Source organism: Trachypithecus francoisi, unplaced genomic scaffold (genome assembly GCF_009764315.1).
Source record: "Trachypithecus francoisi isolate TF-2019V2 unplaced genomic scaffold, Tfra_2.0 Lachesis_group1, whole genome shotgun sequence".
Lineage (NCBI taxonomy): Eukaryota > Metazoa > Chordata > Mammalia > Primates > Cercopithecidae > Trachypithecus > Trachypithecus francoisi.
This window is the reverse complement of record NW_022681454.1, coordinates 44,476,909-44,496,331: the sequence shown is the minus strand read 5'-3', so window position 1 is coordinate 44,496,331 and position 19,423 is coordinate 44,476,909. Positions and strand designations below refer to the sequence as shown.

General features: G+C 35.4%; 1 protein-coding gene across 3 annotated transcripts in view; it reads left to right on the top strand.

Annotated features, from left to right (window-relative positions):
- The window catches only part of YIPF7 (Yip1 domain family member 7), a 30,803-nt gene extending 19,300 nt beyond the window's left edge, over positions 1–11,503 (top strand). The window contains exons 4-6 of one of the 3 annotated variants that reach the window (XM_033214117.1): positions 4,500–4,645; positions 8,920–9,101; positions 11,120–11,503. In XM_033214117.1, the coding sequence (XP_033070008.1) occupies positions 4,500–4,645; positions 8,920–9,101; positions 11,120–11,282 (491 nt within the window). In that variant the 3' untranslated portion in view covers positions 11,283–11,503. The remainder of the gene's footprint in view (positions 1–4,499; positions 4,646–8,919; positions 9,102–11,119) is intronic. The other 2 variants (XM_033214118.1, XM_033214119.1) reach the window with 2 other exon arrangements.
- Positions 11,504–19,423: the final 7,920 nt, after the last annotated feature.

The following is a 19,423-nucleotide window of genomic DNA, read 5'->3' as shown; positions in this document are numbered from 1 at the left end:
GTCTTTGTCAATTTCATAGGATAAAAGGAAAAAGGAATACTTTATACCTCTGGGTTACTAAAAAAATTTTGACATTTCTCATATGTGTATTGACTTTTTATTTTTCATGGTTTTTTTGGTTCAGATTTCTATAGAATCTAAAGAGTGTTCTTTCCTTGTTTATTTCTTAGGCATTTTATATAGTAACTATATTAATTATTGTCTAGAATATGTATTTTAAACATTTTTTTCCTAGCTTGTGTTTGCCATCTAATTTGTTTATGGGTCATTGGAACATATTAAAAGTGTGATATTAATTTTTTAAACCCAGAATATGTTTCCTAGTAACATTTCTTTCCAATTGTTGTTTGTTTAAAATCTATCTCTCCAACTCTAGGTACTGCCTCTATCTCCTTATAGATGCTCACATTTTAAAATTATCCTTTTGTGTTTTTTGTTTTATATTGAAATTATTATTTAATAGTTGTTTAAGCTTAATATGTGAAGTAAGATTTAATTTTTTTCTGTACTGCTTATTTTTTTCTGCAGCATTTATTGAAAATAATCTTTTCTACTATCTGAAATGTCTCTATTGTTGCATGAATTTACCACTCTCTATACATCCTCATCTAACATGTCTTTCAATTTGAATAGAAAATATGTAATCGATTTTTATTTCCATTTTATACAGCTCAGAGTTAATTTCCCCAAAATATATAGTGTATTAGAACAGCAGTCCTCAACCTTTTTGGCACCAGGGAACAGTTTTGTGGAAGACAATTTTTCCACAGACAGGTTGGGGAGATGGTTTTGGGTTGAAACTGTTCCACTTCAGATCATCAGGCATTAGTTAGATTCTCATAACAAGTGTGCAGCCTAGATCCTTTGCATGCATAGTTTACAATAGGTTCATGCTCCTATGAGAAACTAACAAGCTGATCTGGCAGGAGGCGGAGCTCAGGTGGTAATACTTGCTTGCCCACTGCTCACCTCCACCTCCTACTGTGTGGCCCGGTTCCTAACAGGGCATGAGCAAGTTGGTATGAGTCCATGGCCCTGAGTTTGGGACCCCCAGTATTAGAAGATAGAGTACCTAATATAATTTTGTGTTTTGAATCTATGAAATATCTGGATTTTGGATCCAATGTGTTCTTCAAGCTGAGTGACTTGTGAAAGCCTCAAGCCTCTTTTGTCTAAAGATATGAAAAAGGCCAGGATATGTCTTTTTCAGATATAAAAAAAGATACAATTTCTAGGATAGTGCATTAAATAACATTTACCAGTTTTTATTGACCATCCATCAGAATGGCTTATAAAATTATCATGCTATAATAATGAACATCCCTTGCACAAAAAGCATGTTGTTTCAAAAGAGTCCTTCTTTATTTCTTAAATATTTTGTTGTCTAAAATATTTGGTTTTATGTAAGAATGATAAATTTTGCTCTTAATGTAAAATCAACATGTTAAATGCATTTTCAAGAATAATAGTAAATTCAAGCTTGTCAGATATGAAGAATTACTGATATTTGGTATGTTGTATTTATAGCATAGCTTGACGCTTCTATATGAAAGGCCAATGCCACAATTTGCATAGAAAATAGAGATCTTAATTCACTTTTATAGCATATGTATCATATACTTTACTACCACTAGATGACAGCAAAACAATAAATTTTGCATTCAAATTTTACAGCAGTTTTATCTTTTATTTTGTACAATAAGATGTTATATTAGAGTATCTGTAATTAATAAATAGTTATAATCGCTCACATACCTTATAATAAATAAAAAACACAATATTATAGAGATACTTCAGTAGAAAGCACATAAAACATTTTTCATTATGAAAATATTTATATGGGCTTATGTTAATTTACTATCTCATGGCTTGATGTTAAAATATGTGCAGGAGTTAGTTATGCCATTAAATAAATGGTTGACATCAGTAATGATGTTGCATAAAGCATTTTTCATCTGAATTTCTTCCAAAATAATTATATTTTTTGAGGAAAAGGTATTTGGAATTAAATACCACTTTATTGTGGTAAATACTGAAAATATATTTTTAGCATAAATGCCAAAATTAAAAAATAAAGTTTGAGAACATAAGCTTCTGGTGAAATTAATTTAAAATTAATTAATTTTAAATATATAACGTCTCAATTTTTAAAGTCTTCTCTTTCAAAAATTACATTAGACATTCTAACCTCCTTTAAGCTTGGTGAACTGCTCATGTTATTCAAAGAGTATGTTCATTAATAAATATACAAATGCACTGTGGAAATAAAGGATGAAACAAGGAATCGGAAATGTAAATTATTTGCTATTAATTTAACTATTCAATTTTTTAAAGCTTAAAATAACAGATGTCATTCTGGGCATGAAATGAATAAAACTTTATTTCTTGATCTAGACCAGTGTCTAGCTGACCCTCTGAAAATTTCTGAGTTGTTAGAACAAGGGTCCTCTGTGTCATGGGGTTTATTAAAAGTCTATCTTGTAGTCTGTGTACAGAAAGTCAGCTTTGCAAGGTATTTAGGTGGTATGTCCCTCTGTAAAATAAGTTGAGCTATACCCTTGTATCTGACCAAAGAAAGTTACTGAAGCTTGAAAGGGTAGTTACATGCCAAATACAAATACATTCAGGAAGACAGTCCTTCACATGGAAGAATTGGGCTCATTTAAAAAAAAAAAAAACAATTATAAGATTAGATGAACATTGACCCGACCACAACTCTATGGTTAAACACGTGCTTTCTTGAGTCAGATTGCGCAGCGTTGAAACCTAGGTTTTCTATTACTGCTTTGTGTGTTCGGACAAATTAATCTCTCAAAGCCTTATATATCCAATGCATAAAATAGGGATAAAATAATAGCAATTGATTGTGCATTTATAAGACCAATTTATGTAAATCTTGTGAAGTCCATAGCAAATGCTCAGTAAATTTTAGCTTTCATTCTTCCTAGCCTCCACCTCACCCTTTATTTTTATTTTTATTTTTTTTTTGAGACGGAGTCTCGCTCTGTCGCCCAGGGCTGGAGTGCAGTGGCCGGATCTCAGCTCACTGCAAGCTCCGCCTCCCGGGTTCACGCCATTCTCCTGCCTCAGCCTCCTGCCTCAGCCTCCGGTAATTCTGAAATTATAGAAGGAGGATAACCAATTTGATTGCTGGTCCCTAAATAGTCAAGTCATACTCTTCTCTTTGAATGTTCTCTTTTTCTACCCTAGATACATCTTAGTTGATCTCTACAGGAGTGGTAGGAAAATAAACCAATGTGGTATCAATACTTATTTCTATGTTCAGGGGATGTCAAATGGTTAGGTATTTGCTTTATAGTAATGAGAGAAGCAGATTCTAGCAGAAGGATCTGTGAGGCAGCAGTTAGAAGTATTTGAAAAATGGGAATTGGAGAAAAACAATTAGAAATTTCTAAATGGGTTTGGACTCATGAACACTGAACACTGATTTTGGATACTTTATTTGAATACTACCATGTATAAAAGAGAAAGGTTAACTTGTCTCAAGAATTTAATCTTTGAATACATAGACTCAGCTTCACAGTACATTGACCTTACAAAAATATGCGTGCACATCATGATCACTTTTACTTGCAGAAAAAGCCCTTTACCCCTCTGTGTAGTTTCATTCATTTAGCATAAAGTTGCTCTTCTCATTAGGCATAGTGGAAGTAAAACCCCAGACTTGGACTCAGTCTCGTTAGTTTAGTATAGTACTACTAATTTAAAAATTATGCCATGGCCGATATGACGGGATTTCAGAAGTGTCAGCAATTGAAAATACAGGAAAAGGGCCAGGTGCGGTGGCTCAGGGCTGTAATCCCAGCAGTTTGAGAGGCCAAGGCAGGAGGGTTCCTTGAGCCCAGAAGTTCGAGACCAGCCGGGGCAATGTAGTGAAACCGCATCACTATGAAAAAAAAACAAATTAGCCAAGTGTGGTGGTGCTTGCCATAACTGAGACATGAGTCTCAGTTACATAAGAGGCTGAGCGGAGGAGCTGGGATCATGCCACTGCACTCCGGCCTGGATGACAGAGGGAAACCCTATCTCAAAAAAGAAATTAAAAAGAAAAAAGAAAATACAGGAAAAAGAACTATCTAGATGGACAATAGGATGAAATTTTTGATCTGCTAGCTACAATTTTATTTTTTACTGTATATTGCCAATTTCCCAATTTTTAATTAGATTTAAAGCTTGTATTTGCTGCATAAATCAGGGAATGTTTTCCTTGATGGAAATATTTCTCTAACACATTTCTTTTAAGTCATTCTTTGGAAACCAAATTACTTTTTAGTTTGTTTTTTAAAGATTTATATGTTACATAGAACTTGAGTTTCTGTGTAATACAGAACATAGAACTTTAGAAGGTATGATAGACCAATCAGATTAAAATGCTAAGTAAGTTAATCAGATATGTTAACCTTTAAAGAGTGTAACTTATTTTTATTTTTCTATATTTATATTGTCATATTATCTATCTTTTTTTTTCCTTTTTACAGAACTTGGAATCCATTTTGATCACATATGGCAAAAAACTTGGACAGTGTTAAACCCAATGAAGCCAGCAGATGGCAGTATTATGAATGAAACGGACCTCACTGGACCCATTCTTTTTTGCGTAGCCCTGGGAGCCACCTTGCTTCTGGTAATGTGTCACAGTAAGCACCCGATTTTAATGCTTGTCCTTGCCTGTGCTGGTTTTGAAGCAATACGTATTTGAAGCAATAAGAGAAACTGTGTCACTTTACATAGTGAATTTTGATAAGTGAGAGAGAGAATAATTTAACCATAGTTCAAAAATACGCTACCGTTATGCATTGCAACAGCTAAAAAGTATAAATTTAAATAGAATTTCAAAAATCAAGAAGGAGATCAAAGTAGGAGATCACTTATGTCTTTTTTGTTATTAAGAAAAGACTGTAAATCTGGAATAATGGGAGGAAAACAGTTTTGGGAGATATAAGGCCTACATTTTATTTTTTGTTTTTTGTGTGAGTTCTATTGTGACACTGAACAAGTCGCTTCTCTTTGGTCACCATTTTCTTTGCTGTGATAAATCTCCAGACTATTTCTAACATCTTATGAGGTATGAGACTGATCTCCTTGTTTTGGGTTAGGCTACTAGGAAAAAGTTAATTTGCAATGACAACCTATGATTTGTTTACTCAGCCTACATATTTCCTCTAAAATGTTAGTTTTCCACATTTTATGAAGACATTTGTTCCCCGACTTCACCATATGTCTTATGTATGCTTTCATTCTTTATATCTGGAAGTAATGGTATTAAGGGTCACTAAAAAAGTGACCTAAGTAAAGTTTAAAAGACATTCTAGCTCATAGTTTAGGAAAATGTTTCATTAAAAAAAAAAAAAAAAGGAATAAGAAAGAAACGAGAAAATGTCTCTGACTTTATACCAAGGAGGAGATGGCAATACAATAAAAACAGAGAATGATAAAGATGGTCAAGGCAGTCTGAAAAATGTAGTTTCATTAAGACACAAAGAGATAAACTAGGCAGAAGAAATAATATGAGAAATTAAACATTATAGGAAAAGCTCTTACAATAACTATTTAGCCCTTTTCCCCATTTTCCTGCTCTTCATGTTCTATAATAATAATTTCTTCCAATGGATATACAATTTTCAAAAGTAGTTGTAAAATGCATTTGCAACTAAATAAAATTCTGCTTTTCATTATTATATATAATCAATCAAAATACTGATAGCAATCTAGTTTCTGCAGGTAATTTGGCCAATAATAACATCATATTAATCCAATACAATAGTATTTAGTGATAACATCTTATTTCTTTGTACTACACCTAGTGCAAATACTCTGTAAATCAAACACTATACCAACTCGAGTTTTAATTTAATCTCTAACCTCCCTTCTTCTGTGTTTGTCACAGTAATTTGATAATCTTAGATTAACTGCTAAATAAGGCCATGTCAATTAATCAAATAGTCAGAAACAATCAATTTAATATATTAACTCATCTTTCTTTTTCAAGTCATTTGTAATAAAACAGCCGTTCTGTAGCAAAACATCACTGTTACCATCCCTTAAAGAACAGCATCAATTCCATTATGATCTCTCTTGGATGCATAATGTTAGTTAGAATTATTTACATATCCCTTCTTATATTTTAAATACAAAGCAGTAGAGGCAAAAATTCTTAACTGGAAGTGAGAAAATTGAATCTACCCTAGCTTTGCCACTTGCTGTAATCTTTAACTTTCGGCTTCATGTTTCTAGGCTTTCATTTCATTTTCTTCAAGGCAAAAGGAGTTTATTTAAGTAGCTCTTCAGGTTCTATTTAGTTTTAAAATTGTATAGACTATGTGAAAATATGTATTTTCTGAATGTCTTTATGCAAATCTTATCACTTGAAATATTACCATTAGATATGATAACTTTCAAATTGATTCTGATATAGAGCAAAAAGGACTCCCCCAAAACTCCAATTGAATATTAATTGAAGTATGATTTAACGCAGAATTCATTTGATTATAGGTTAATTCTTTCCTGGATATGTAGAATTAAAATGTAAAAGTGATTTTACTGGCTGATACAGGAATTTTGCTGGAGAAAGCAAAACTAAATCCAGAATCAATATCCAAATCTCTTTATCATCTCTGGAGTCATAAGAGTCATAGTCACATATGCTTCCTTCTTTGAGATTCATGCTAACATAAGACACCATTCTTTCAGTGGACTTTCTTTAGGCAAAAGGAGACAAACCAAAGAAAACAGCTTCAAGCACTTAGCACAAATTTAGTTTTACTTATTCTTTTCCCCCAAATTATTTTCATTTCCAACACCAAGAAGACAAATGGTGTAAAGCTTTTGCTCCATTTAACTTTTCTGGTAGGGCCAAGAGTGTGGTCTGAAAAAGCAACATGCATGGCCAATATAAAAGTGCAATCAGAAGAACACTAAGTATTTTAAATCAAGATGTGGTAATGAGGATGGTATAGGGAGGATCCTTAAAAATTTTGAGGTTAAAAATTGGAACATTTATTTTCTATTTCAATTATAAGCCCTTGTTAGAATTTGAAACAATTCTTTAAAATGGCAGTGATTTAGGCTAAATGGAATTACAACTTAAATTGGACAAACTACCAAAGAAAGACACGATGAGAGAAGTTCATAACTGACATGAAAACACACAACTTTCCTACCAAATTAGCTTCATCTACTCCCTATTTGCCCCACTCCATTTGTAGAACTGCCTTTTTAGGACAGGAAGGTGCAGTTACGTGTCCTTTGGCTGTAAGAGAGTTGTCCTATACCATTAAGACTAGCCCTACCTCATATTTATCCCATCCAAGTAAAATATTAAGTAGATGGTTTCTCTAATGCATGCCAATGATGTGAAATTGTCTTTATTTTGCAAGTGGAGCAAACTCACCCAATAAAGCAGTGGATAGCTGATGTGTTTCTGCTAGCATGTCCATCGTTAGCATTATTTCATTAAATGGCCACAAGAATACAGAAGATATCATAAGAATTTATCAGTGGCTAATGCTGGAGACAATTCTGCCAGCAAAAGTCAGGAATATTTATGAAAGGACTTCGTAGTGATCAACGCTCCAACTGCAGAAGAAGAAGAATTCAGAATAGGTGAACACTTTTGAACATTAAAATAGCTATGACATTCTCCATTACCCTGATCAATTGTAAAATAAATATCTCTATAAGACTTCATAGATAATAGCATGGAGAAGGAAAAGTGGCAGCTGAAAAGCTCTTTTTCTCCTGAATCAACTTATCAGATCCTTCACTGGTTTTGTCTAATTCCCATGAAAGCCAGAGACAGCCTATTCAACTTTTATCTAGAAGTTATGATCAGCATAATGTAAATATAAAAAATTAATGAATTTTTAACTGTAGCTTTGGTATTCTCAGAAAGCAAACATTAAAATATCCTCTTTTGAAGTAGTAGTACACTGTGACTTTCTCTGAATGCATTTACTGGGGCTTGTACTCACAAAATACTAGCTTTGTGAGCAATGGCTGTTTTTATGAGTTTTCCTCAGAAGATTGGTGGTGTGCTCTGAGCACTACTAACTTCCTTTGACAGTACACCTTTTATGATTCATTACCAGTTAGTTTATATAAATCACCTTTTCATAAGGCGTGGTTAATCAACCTGGCAATAGGTATCATGAAACATAAAAGGATTCTGTGGTCAACTAAATGCTAAATTAAATAGGGTTAAATATATGCCATTATTTTGGGACTTATTTAGGACTTGTAAGAGCTTCCGTTGATGTTCAGGACCTACATTTTAGAGCTGAAATACCTATGTTCAAAGCCAACCTCCATTGCTTAGCCTTATATTACCTTGGGCAAGTTACTTATCCTCTCTGCATCTCCGTGCCCTCATGTGTAAAGTTGGTGTCATTATGATACCTATTTCATAAGGTGGTTATGTAGATTAAATAAATATATGTGGCACACTTAGAATGGGATCCAACATGGTAAATCCTGTAGATGTTTGCTAATTTTACTAATATGCCTTATAAATCCCCAAGACTAAAATTGGATTTTTTATTCTTCTATTCAATCACATAATTATTTAATAAATATGTGGACAAAATATAGTCTTACTTATGCCTTGTACTCTTAATAGACAATTTATAATAAAAAATAAGTCTAGAAATATTCTATCTTCTTTGTAGCATGCTTATTCTGTCCTAACTCTAGTCAGAAGTGTTTGTTTTCAGAATCTGAATTCAAACCATTGGCCATGTTTTTCCCAGAACTGCCAGTCTCCTGATGACAGTCCTACAAAGACAGGGAACAGCACTAAACTGACTCTAAGATGCTCTCTGCGTCGTGATATTCAGATTTCCTCTTGGTGTCCATTGTGTGTTCAAACTGTTTTTTTTTTTTTTTTTCCCCACGTCGTTTCAGGCAGGAAAAGTTCAGTTTGGTTATGTGTATGGCATGAGTGCCGTTGGCTGCCTTGTGATTCATGCCTTACTGAACCTGATGAGCTCTTCAGGGGTGTCATACGGCTGTGTGGCCAGCGTGCTGGGTTACTGCTTGCTCCCCATGGTCATCCTGTCTGGCTGCGCCATGTTCTTTTCATTGCAGTAAGTGTCGGTGTGCTCTTATTGACCTCACATGCACAATCATAGCCAAGGTTTGCCACAGTCATGCAAAAGCTAAGCCCTTTCTGATTGTTTTGGCAGTGGAACTGGGAAAACCATGGCTATTAAAAGCTACACATAGATTCAGAAAAGTAGGTCAGTTTTGGCCCAGGTGCTGTTGTTACTTCAGTTACTTAAAAAAATAAATTAATCCAAGTTATCTTTAAAACTGGCACTTTTTGGCTGAGCACGGTGGCTTGTGCCTGTAATCCCAGCACTTTGGGAGGCCGAGGTGGGTGAATCATCTGAGGTCGGGAGTTCAAGACCAGCCTAACCAACATGGAGAAACCCCATCTCTACTAAAAATACAAAATTAGCCAGGCATGGTGGCGCAGGCCTGTAATCCCATCTACTTGGGAGGCTGAGGCAGGCGAATCGCTTGAACCCAGAGGCGGAAGTTGCGGTGAGCCGAGATCGTCCCATTGCACTCCAGCCTGGGCAACAAGAGCAAAACTCCATCTAAAAAAAATAAAGAAAGAAAAGAAAAGAAAAAAAAAAACCTGGCACTTTTTAAGTTGTCACATTTTTCAATGTGAACTATCGTCATGTGTAAAATAACAACTACAGGAAATTCACTTGTTTGATTTTGGAAGAGTAAGTGCTTGGTGAACACTGATAAATTGCTTCAGCTTTCCGGCACTCTGCCTTCTGGGCTGAAAACAACTATTCTTTCTCAGCTGGGCTCCTTGCTGGGTAGAATTCCCAGGAACCCTGATGAGGATATTAATGTTGGAGAATTTTATAACATACATGCTCAGTCAATATATTTTTTTCTTCCTTAATTTAGGCAATTAGTATGTGCAACTCAAGACCATTGCTAAGAATACAGTACATTAAGCAACTCTAGAAATTATCCCTAATAGGTATTACTTAAATCAATAAATGTAGTACTTATTTGGTGTTTTAAAATTATGTTTGGTTTATTAATAGTCTGAGGCATTAGAAGCTATACTATAGAGCTTTTCACTTGTTTTGTTTTCGTTCAATTATTAGAAGTAGATATTTCTGTCATTTTCACAAATAATAAACACAATTCCCAACTTCAGAGTCAAACCAAGATCAAGTAAGGCAGTTTAGTTTTTGGTAGTGAAAAGAGTACTATGATAGGAGAGATCTTGACCTATTGTCCACTTCACCGTGCAATTTTTGCCATCACTTTATTGCTTTAAAACTGGGCAGTAGACATCTCCTGAGATTTCTTCCAGCTCTCATGTCTTATTTTTCTAAATAATGCATTCTGTTTAACACATAAGAAAGGAAATTCACTCTCGACCACCTTTCCTGCCTTATTATACTCCAAGTGACCAGACTTAACTATCTTATTTGCTCACTTGCCTCTGCAGTTACTTTTTGAAGATACCAGTTGAACAAATCTATTTCAACATTCTAAAAATATACAAAATGGAGCTTCAAGGATGAAGTGGGAAGCCACACACATACGTGCTTTCCTGTCCCATGTGCTCCTTACTTGAGCTGTGTCAGGCTTTTTGTGATGTCCGACAAAAACCTGAGAAGCAGATCTGGAAGTAGCAGGAATTAGGCACCCCACTGGAATGTAACTCTGTCTATCCTTCTCCCATGCCATTGGCCAATTTTTGAGACAAGTAGGGGAAAGGAAATCTATAGCTATAAGGATATGAAGGCTCTCAATGCTGTATTTAAGAGAATTTTATGAGTTAGGATTTGAATATTGACAGATGAGAGGAGAGTGACTGCAGGTGACTTCTACTGTTTTTTCTAATTCGGGTTTAACAGAAATATAAAATATTTAGCCTCTGTAATGAACTTCACTAAAAAATGCCTAACTGGCCAAGGGCTTTTGTTCATATATTTCATGATTTTCATTTTACCACTGGAAAAAGTAGTTATAAATATTGTACCAAGGATATTTCAGAGACAACTTTAACTCAGTAATCTCTTTTCTACTGGCACAGGCAATCATCTCTTTGTCTTTGCTGCAGGGGCACCTTTGGAACCGTATCATCCCTGGTCATCATTGGCTGGTGTAGTCTCTCAGCTTCCAAGATCTTCATTGCAGCCTTGCACATGGAAGGACAGCAGCTTCTTGTTGCCTACCCTTGTGCCTTACTTTATGGACTTTTTGTCCTCCTAACAATTTTCTAAAGAATGTTTGAGACAGCATTTCAAGACTCTATTTGCTTGCTGTCCAGATTATTTTGGAAATAAATTAACATTCAAATTTAATGATATGATTTTTGTTTTATTGCTTTTGAAAGAGTAGTAAGCAGAGAGACAAAGCAGCACTTAAGGGTGGTGCTCTAATAGCCCGTTGGTTTGAAAGATGTTTTGCTTTTGAGTTTGGTGCATTAAAACATTTCAAAATACTTAAAATAAAAAGGGATACAGTTGCTGTACTGATCAACCCTGCCTTTCTCAATAGATGTATTTCTGAGAAACATAAGTAAATAAAATCATATGTGTACTAAAAGGAAATCTCTAGTAAGCCTTTTCAGAAACTTTCATGACAACTCAAGCTGTGTGCATGTGGCTGAAGTTCCACTGTTCTGCACCTTTGGAGAGTTCAGGGGTATGTTATACAGGGTTTTACTTACCTAAAGAATCAAAGAACCTCTTGCTTTTCAATTCACTTACTTTAATAACTATTCTTCAGTCTCATTTAAATAATGCATTGATTCACCACTTTTTCAAGCCCTCACTTCCTTCTTACTTGGTTTAGATGCCATGGCTCATTACTATAATTTCTTTCTTGCGTGTATCCTCAGCAATCTTGCCTTTTCTCCCTAAGTAGGTGAATGTTACTAGAAGAAATCCCACTTTATGTTTATTGTATTACCATGCCTTAAATGGTTCCTCAGTACTACCCTTGAATCCCACTACATTCTCTTAAATTTACCTCCATGCTATCTGAGATGAATATATCACACAAATTCTTCACCGCTCAAATCCCCAACACTCCTTCCTCGTGTTCCACTGTTTGTTTATTCTTATTTTATCGCAAAACAGAATCATCTAGAAGAAAAGTGCTTATCTTCCCACTTTCTTCTCTCTCAACTTACATGCACCTTTACCCATATATACTCTTATTTTCCTCTCATCTCTCTCTTCTCTCCACAGCCAGCCCCTCCACCTGCATAATCCGTATTTTCTCGTCACCTATCATTTATGTCATCACATGAACAGGTTTCAATAACTCTTATCTTAAGATAAAACTCCTTTCATTTAACATCTTTCTCCAGTTATGGCTCATTCTCTGCTCCTTTTTATTGCAAAAATCCTTGAAGGAGTTTTCTATTGTCTCTGCTTCTACTTTATCATTTCCCATCCTTGCTTTCCTACATTCTAGGCAATAATTTGTCACCCTATTTACCAAGACCACCTTTGTTAAGTTAGCAACAATGCCCACATCTTGCAACATTCAGTGGTCAATTCTCAGTTTCATTTCATTTGAACCCCGGCAGGTACTTATTTGATTACTCAATCTCCATTAGCCACTATGCTGAAGTACTTCTTCACTTAAATTCTAGAGTGTCACATGTTCTTGAATTATTTTCTTACCTCACAAGTAGCTTCTTTTCAGTCTCCTTGGCTGACCTTTCCTCTTCTTCTCAGACTTAAATATCTTCTCTAATTCTCCCTTGCTAGATGAGCTCATTTTATTGGATAACTTCAAAATCGAATGACCCCTAAATTTCCATCTACATTCAATACTCTTCTCTAAGCTCTTAACATATGTACACAACTTATACTTAATATTTTTATTTGATCGTTAATATGATATTCTCAATAATAGCATATCTGAAACAAAACCCTTGACTTCTATCCTGTCCTACCTGGCCCTCTTCCATATTTTCTCATCTTTATAACAAGAACCACATATCACTCACTGATTCATTTAAGAGTATACAGTCTTGATTACTCTGACTTTCACATACAACATCTAGTCTATCAATTATTTTGACTATGTAATCAAAACATGTCCCAAACATCACTGTGTGTCCTGGGCTCCTTCATTGCTCAGACTACTCCAAACCACCCTCCTCTGTTGCCTCACGGAAGTAGTTTCCTAACTGGCTTCCTGCTTCCATGCTTTCACCTGCATAGGCTTTTCTACACACTAGTGTGATCCTTTGAAAATGAAAAGCAATTATGTCATCCCATGGCCCTTTCATGGCTTTTATTCATGTTTACAATAAAACTCAACCTCCTTTTTATAACTCAGAAATTCCTTTTCAGAGTGGTCCCCAGAACAACAGCATTAGCATCCCTTGGAAGCTTGTTAGGAATTCAGAATCTCAGGCCCTGGCCCAGACTTCCTGAATCAGTGTGCATTTTAACCAGATTCCAGATGATTTACATGCACAACTAAGTTTGAAAAGTGTGACACAAGAAGGCCTTGCCTGCACAATCTCACTGTGTCTTAACTTTGTGACATCATCTCCTTCCATTCTCTCTCTTGGTCACTGGTTTTATTGCTGCTTCTCAAACCACCAAGTTTATCCACCTCAGGATCTTTATAGAAATTCAGTCTTCTTGCAACATTTTCCCCTCAGATCTTTCATGTTACACTTCTCCGTTCATATGTTACCGACTCAGAGAGGACTTCACTGGCTTCTTTTTATTCCAACAGTACATCCACCCAGATTTGCTCAGTCCACCCTATGCAGTAGCTGTTATAATTACTTGAAATTATGTTATTTATTTGGTTATTTGCTTTCTATCCTCCCCCAACTCCACAGAAAATAAACACTCTGAAGTCAAAGACCTTGTCTATATGCAACAGTTCCTGATAAGGAATAGGTGACTAATATTTGTTTATTCAATTAATGAATACATAAACGAATGAGACTGTGATTGGACGTTGGTCACTGTGGTGAACAAGACAGTTGAAGGTTGCAGCCCTAATGGAAATACATTGGCAGTGGACAAAAATAAGCAATAAGCAATCAATTAATATGAAATAATTAAAGAAGTATGAGAAGAATTCTAAGGTAGGAGTATGTGGAAAAGAAGGCAGGATTGTAGTAAATGTTAGACTGTTATGGTCTAATAACCCATTAATAGACATATTAATTAGCACAGAATTTTCTTAAGTTCTTGGTCTTTCTATTCGAGCTGAGATCCTTCATGGTGAAGCAAGAATGCCATTTATTGTAATGATTTCTCTGTAAAATCACCCCTTTGCTTAGAAGTATACTTATATTATGGACCTAATTTTTTTTTTTTTGAGACAGATTCTCACTCTGTTGCCCAGGCTAGAGTGCAGTGGTGTGATCTTGGCTCACTGCAGGCTCCGCCTCCCTGGTTCACACCATTCTCCTGCCTCAACCTCCCAAGTAGCTGGGACTACAGGCACCCACCACCACACCCGGCTGATTTTTTTTATATTTTTACTAGAGACGGGGTTTCACCGTGTTAGCCAGGATGATCTTGATCTCCTGACCTCGTGATCCACCTGCCTCGGCCTCCCAAAGTGCTGGGCTTACAAGGCATGAGCCACCGCGCCTGGCCTTATGGACCTAATTTCTTTTTCCTCTTTGGAAAGTGCTTTTACTTTTAAAAAGATAAAACTAAAAATTACTCTAAATTCAGCATGTAAGTTGATGTTTTTCTGTGTATAAAAACAGTCATACACAGAAAAGGTTTGATATTTTTTACTGTGAAAAATTATAACCTCTATATTTAAAAGTGACATAAAGAAACTACTAAATATTCCATAACAGCAAGAAATAAGAGTAAATTATATTTAATAGTTCCTAATGACAAAGTTGTGAAACACCAAAGAATTAATGTACAAAGAAATACAGATAATTTATATGAAAATAATTACAAAGCATTAGAGGTTTATTTTAAGCAGACTTAAATTTACAGAAAGATAAACTATATCCTTGGATGAGAAGACTGGACTTCATAAGCGAATCTCCCCCAAATAAATGTGTATGTTTAATATAATCTCAGTTAAAATCCAAGAGGCATTTTTTTAGGAAGTTGACAAAATGATTGGGGGTTAATCTGAAAAATTAGGCAAATATATAACTGTGAAGAATTGGAAAAAAAATCTAAAACTTTATGACAATTGTTAAGTAGATTATTGTTCATCTCCGTAATTGAATGCTTGGTAACTAACAAATATTTTGGAAGAATCATGACAGGAGAAAATAAACACAGTAAGTTTTCACAATTTTGATATTTACTGAGGATTTACCATGGGCTGGCCTGGATGCTTTACATTTATTAACTCATGTTTAATCCTCACTGTAATTTTATGAAGTACACTTATCATCACCTCCATTTAATAGGTGAGGCTACTGAGTTACAGAGAGGCTGAATCACTTGGCAAAGGTTACACAGCCAACGACTAGGATTTGAGAAAAGGAAGCTTGATTCCAGAGCCCATAATCACTACATAACACTGTCTGTAAGTAAGCAGCAACGTGTCTACTGTTCATTCTACTAGAGTTCATCTTTTCTTTTTCATCTTGGCCAATGCTAGACAGGGCCAATGGGCTTTACCTACAAGGCAAAAATAATACTATAATAAGATAGAAGAATCCAGAATGTCTAAGTGGATTATAGTGGTACCTGTATGGCTCCTGGATTCATTTCTGAACTGTAATTGAAATGAATGATGCACATTTAGATCTAGTTAGCGTTTGTGTAAAAAATTTCACAAAATATCATTCTCTCCCCCAATTCCAAGAGGTGTATACATTGTATGGATTTGTGTGGAATGAAGATATTTTCCTTTTAAATTTATTATATACTTTGTGAAATGTATCTGCAGTCAGTAAAATCTGTTACAGAACAAATGAGAAAGTGGAAGAAAACACATTTGGAGTGCACAACGAAAAATATATCTTTTTTCCTTTATCTGAGAATGTAACGTTTTCCATTTTTCTGTCTTTACTGTTTGGATGAAAGTTGCAGATTATTGCTAAGGGCAAACGGCACATTTAGTGGCAAGAGATGGCCTTCATTTCAACAGGAATGATTGGGGACATGGGCTGAAAATAAAAGTCCTGAATTACTCAGACTCAAGTGCCCCAGTTCACAACAGTTTAACTAGGGCAGTGGCCTTTGTCACATTTGATGACAGATGCTTTTCTACTCTGCTCTGACTCCAAGTGAGGGATGCCAACTGTAAACCCACATTGACAAGCTCCTGCTCCTCTTGTTCTCAGAGCATTGTAGTTTCTATTCTGTTTCTCTGACACAGTCAAGAGTCTATAGCTTTCTAAATAGGTTTTCATATTTGAGTAAAAGTATCAAATAATTTTTTTAAATTTAGAAACCAGCCAGTCTATGTCACAGAGAATCTTTGATGAGGGTGACCAAATACATATGTTCAGAAAAAAATTGATATTTTTTGTGTGTGAGTTAGGATTCATAGTCTTTTACACTGCTGATTAGCCATACAGAGTGGTGAAAATATCTTGAACAGAGACTTTGACATAGAAGAAAAGAAGGAAAGAAGTAAAGCAGGAAGGAAGGAGAAATCAGTAAATCCTAGGTTATCATCCTGGCTCTGCCTGTAAACAGTTTGCTGTATTTGAGACCATTACGTAGATTTTTGAATTTCATATTCTTTACATGGAAAATGAAGTGAGTAATGCAGAGTTTGAAAGGGCCTTGTGAGGACTAAATAAGATGCTGCATATAAATTACCTAGCCCAGTGCCCTGCATATAGTAATTACTCAGTAAGTGGAAACTTGCCACAGCTGTAATAGATCCTCAGGGATAAGATTTTAGGAAAGTCTATTTGCTTTTCTGTAATATCATGAATAAAATTATGGGTGAAATATGATGACCTTAATTGACATACAGACTTAATGGAAAACAATTATTTTGGCATGGTGGTGCAACTGGTGAGGGAGATCATGTCAAGGTCAGCTAAACTTTTTGTTAAGTATTACTAGAAATATTAACACAATTTTATGAATTTAAGAGAAGGTCCTTTGTTGAAGTTTCATTATTTGGCTGCCAAGCATCTGAATATTTTATATTGAAGGCATTTTCCATATCCTAAAGCGGGGAATTATTCCCTCTCTCTGATCTCTGGCAGCTAGTGGCGTATGAAATAGGATCAGCCAATTTGATCCTTTTGTTCAGCACCTGGAATCCGGATAAAATGATAGAAGGGCAGAGGAGCAGTTAGAAATATTCACGGAAGCTGAAGGGCAGATTCTGGCAGTGGTAGTAACTATGCATATGTAGCTGGGTCCGTATCTGTAGAACGAGTTGAACTTGAAGACTTGGGCTGACTTCTCTACCCAGTCTCTCATAAGATCGTGCATTTTTAGCAAGCTCTGACCTCTTACTTTACGGTTGATTCTATGATCTAGCCTATATCCTTCTTATAAATCCTATTTCTTTTTATGTTAACTAGAGCTAACTTCTATTGTTTGCGTACAAGAACTCCTAAGGTACTGGTAGACTAATGAACATTTCCTCTCCTGGCATCACCAAACCTTTGGAGGGCATATTAGGTTATCATAATGGAGAAGGTTGAAATACACGTTATTCATTACATTATCTGAGAAGACACAACTATTATATTGTATGTAACACTCACAAGCAGAACACTTAGCACCTAAACTGTCACTGTAGAGGTATTTTTATCACACAGAACAACATAAACATGTCACTTGAAACTGACTGTAATTTGAGGAGAGATTTTTAGTAACTAGAGTATAATTTCCAGACTCTGGGAATTAAGAACTTGTGTATTATTTATCCCAGCTGCAAATCTTGCGAGACAGATTGAAGATGGTATTTGCTGGTGTATAATGTGGTTCAGAGATGAGCCTTGCTGGAAGGAAAGCAGCATGTGAGGAAGAACGTATTGAGTATTTCACTGAGGCAGAATCCAGGGCCAGAGCAGCAGGAATGACAATGAATACCAGTCAATGGCAGAGCAGTCCGAGGGATCCCACAGACCCAGTGACAGGGCACACAGATCCTCAGTTGCTGCCTGTGGCCAGTGGAATCATCATCTATAGGTGCTGCAATCTGTCTTGCATTTTAAAATGTGAACACTGGGAATTCATCCCTATTTAATAAAAAGTGTGGGACTTATAGATAAGCAACTATTCTGAACTTCCCTCAAAGGAATCATTTATTGAACTGACAGGGGTGAGAGAAGCCAGTCCAACAAGTAAAAGCAAGGTTGTTCTTGTGTCAAAGGCATATTAGAGGAACTTTTACAGAATGCTTTCAAATTTCTGGGATTTGCTTAGAATGCGATTTTTTAGAGAGGCCCCAATGTGCCATTTGGTTTCTGTGTTTAATATTCTTTATTTGCCAAGGGAGTTTATTGGAGGGAATCCAAAAAAACATATAGAATGAGCAAGTATATTTTTATTCCTAGCATTATTTTTGTCAACACTGACTACAAAAGCATTTATTTCCTATCTATTTGGATCTGACCCTGGACTTGTCCCTCTGCGGTAAATCATAGAGCCTGGCCTAATGCTTCGCACACCTATAACCTTTACCCTATGTATCTGCCCTGGATCATCACTGAGCATTGCTTAATTAAAATGATAAATCAGAAATGTAAATAACTCCTCCCTGATGAATCATATGCATTAATACTAACTTAATCTTAGAAATCAACTTCCAGCAAGATTTCCCAAGTTAAATTCCTTTCATCAAAATTCTTTTTTAAAAACCTCTCATCATTCATAAACTTGGATAAAATAAATCCTTTAAATAGCCATTAGTATTGGCTTAAACATTATATTTTCATGAATTATTATTTTTAAATAATGAGAAGGTCTATTTACTAATTTTTGCTTTCAGTCACAACTTGAACTAATCTCGAGAAAATTCCTCTTAACTTGAGAAGAATGAACTCATCCAGAATATTTTAAAATGTCTTCAGAACCACCATCCTGGTTCCAACACACAGCTTCATAAGGCTTCAGAATTAGTAGTTCTTTTGTTGTCGAAAACTCCTAGGTGGCCCAGAGCTGCCAAAATGAGGCTTCTGCCTCACTGTTGGGTGCACATACAGTCCCCAGGGTCAGTGGTGTGTTTTTCATATGCTTCCACTCTGACTTTCTACTTTTTTTTTTCTTTCCATGGGTAGAAGGAGAAAAAAATATTATGTATGTATTTAATAGGTTTGAAGGAAGGAGCTAAAGAACCAATATATAATAGACACCTATTATTTCAGGGTTTTATGTAAAATGTCTCATTTCATCATCAGAAAAAGCAATGATACATTATTTTAAAGAAGAATCTAAAGTAAGGGAATATGGTGTCCTTTTTCTATGTTCCCATG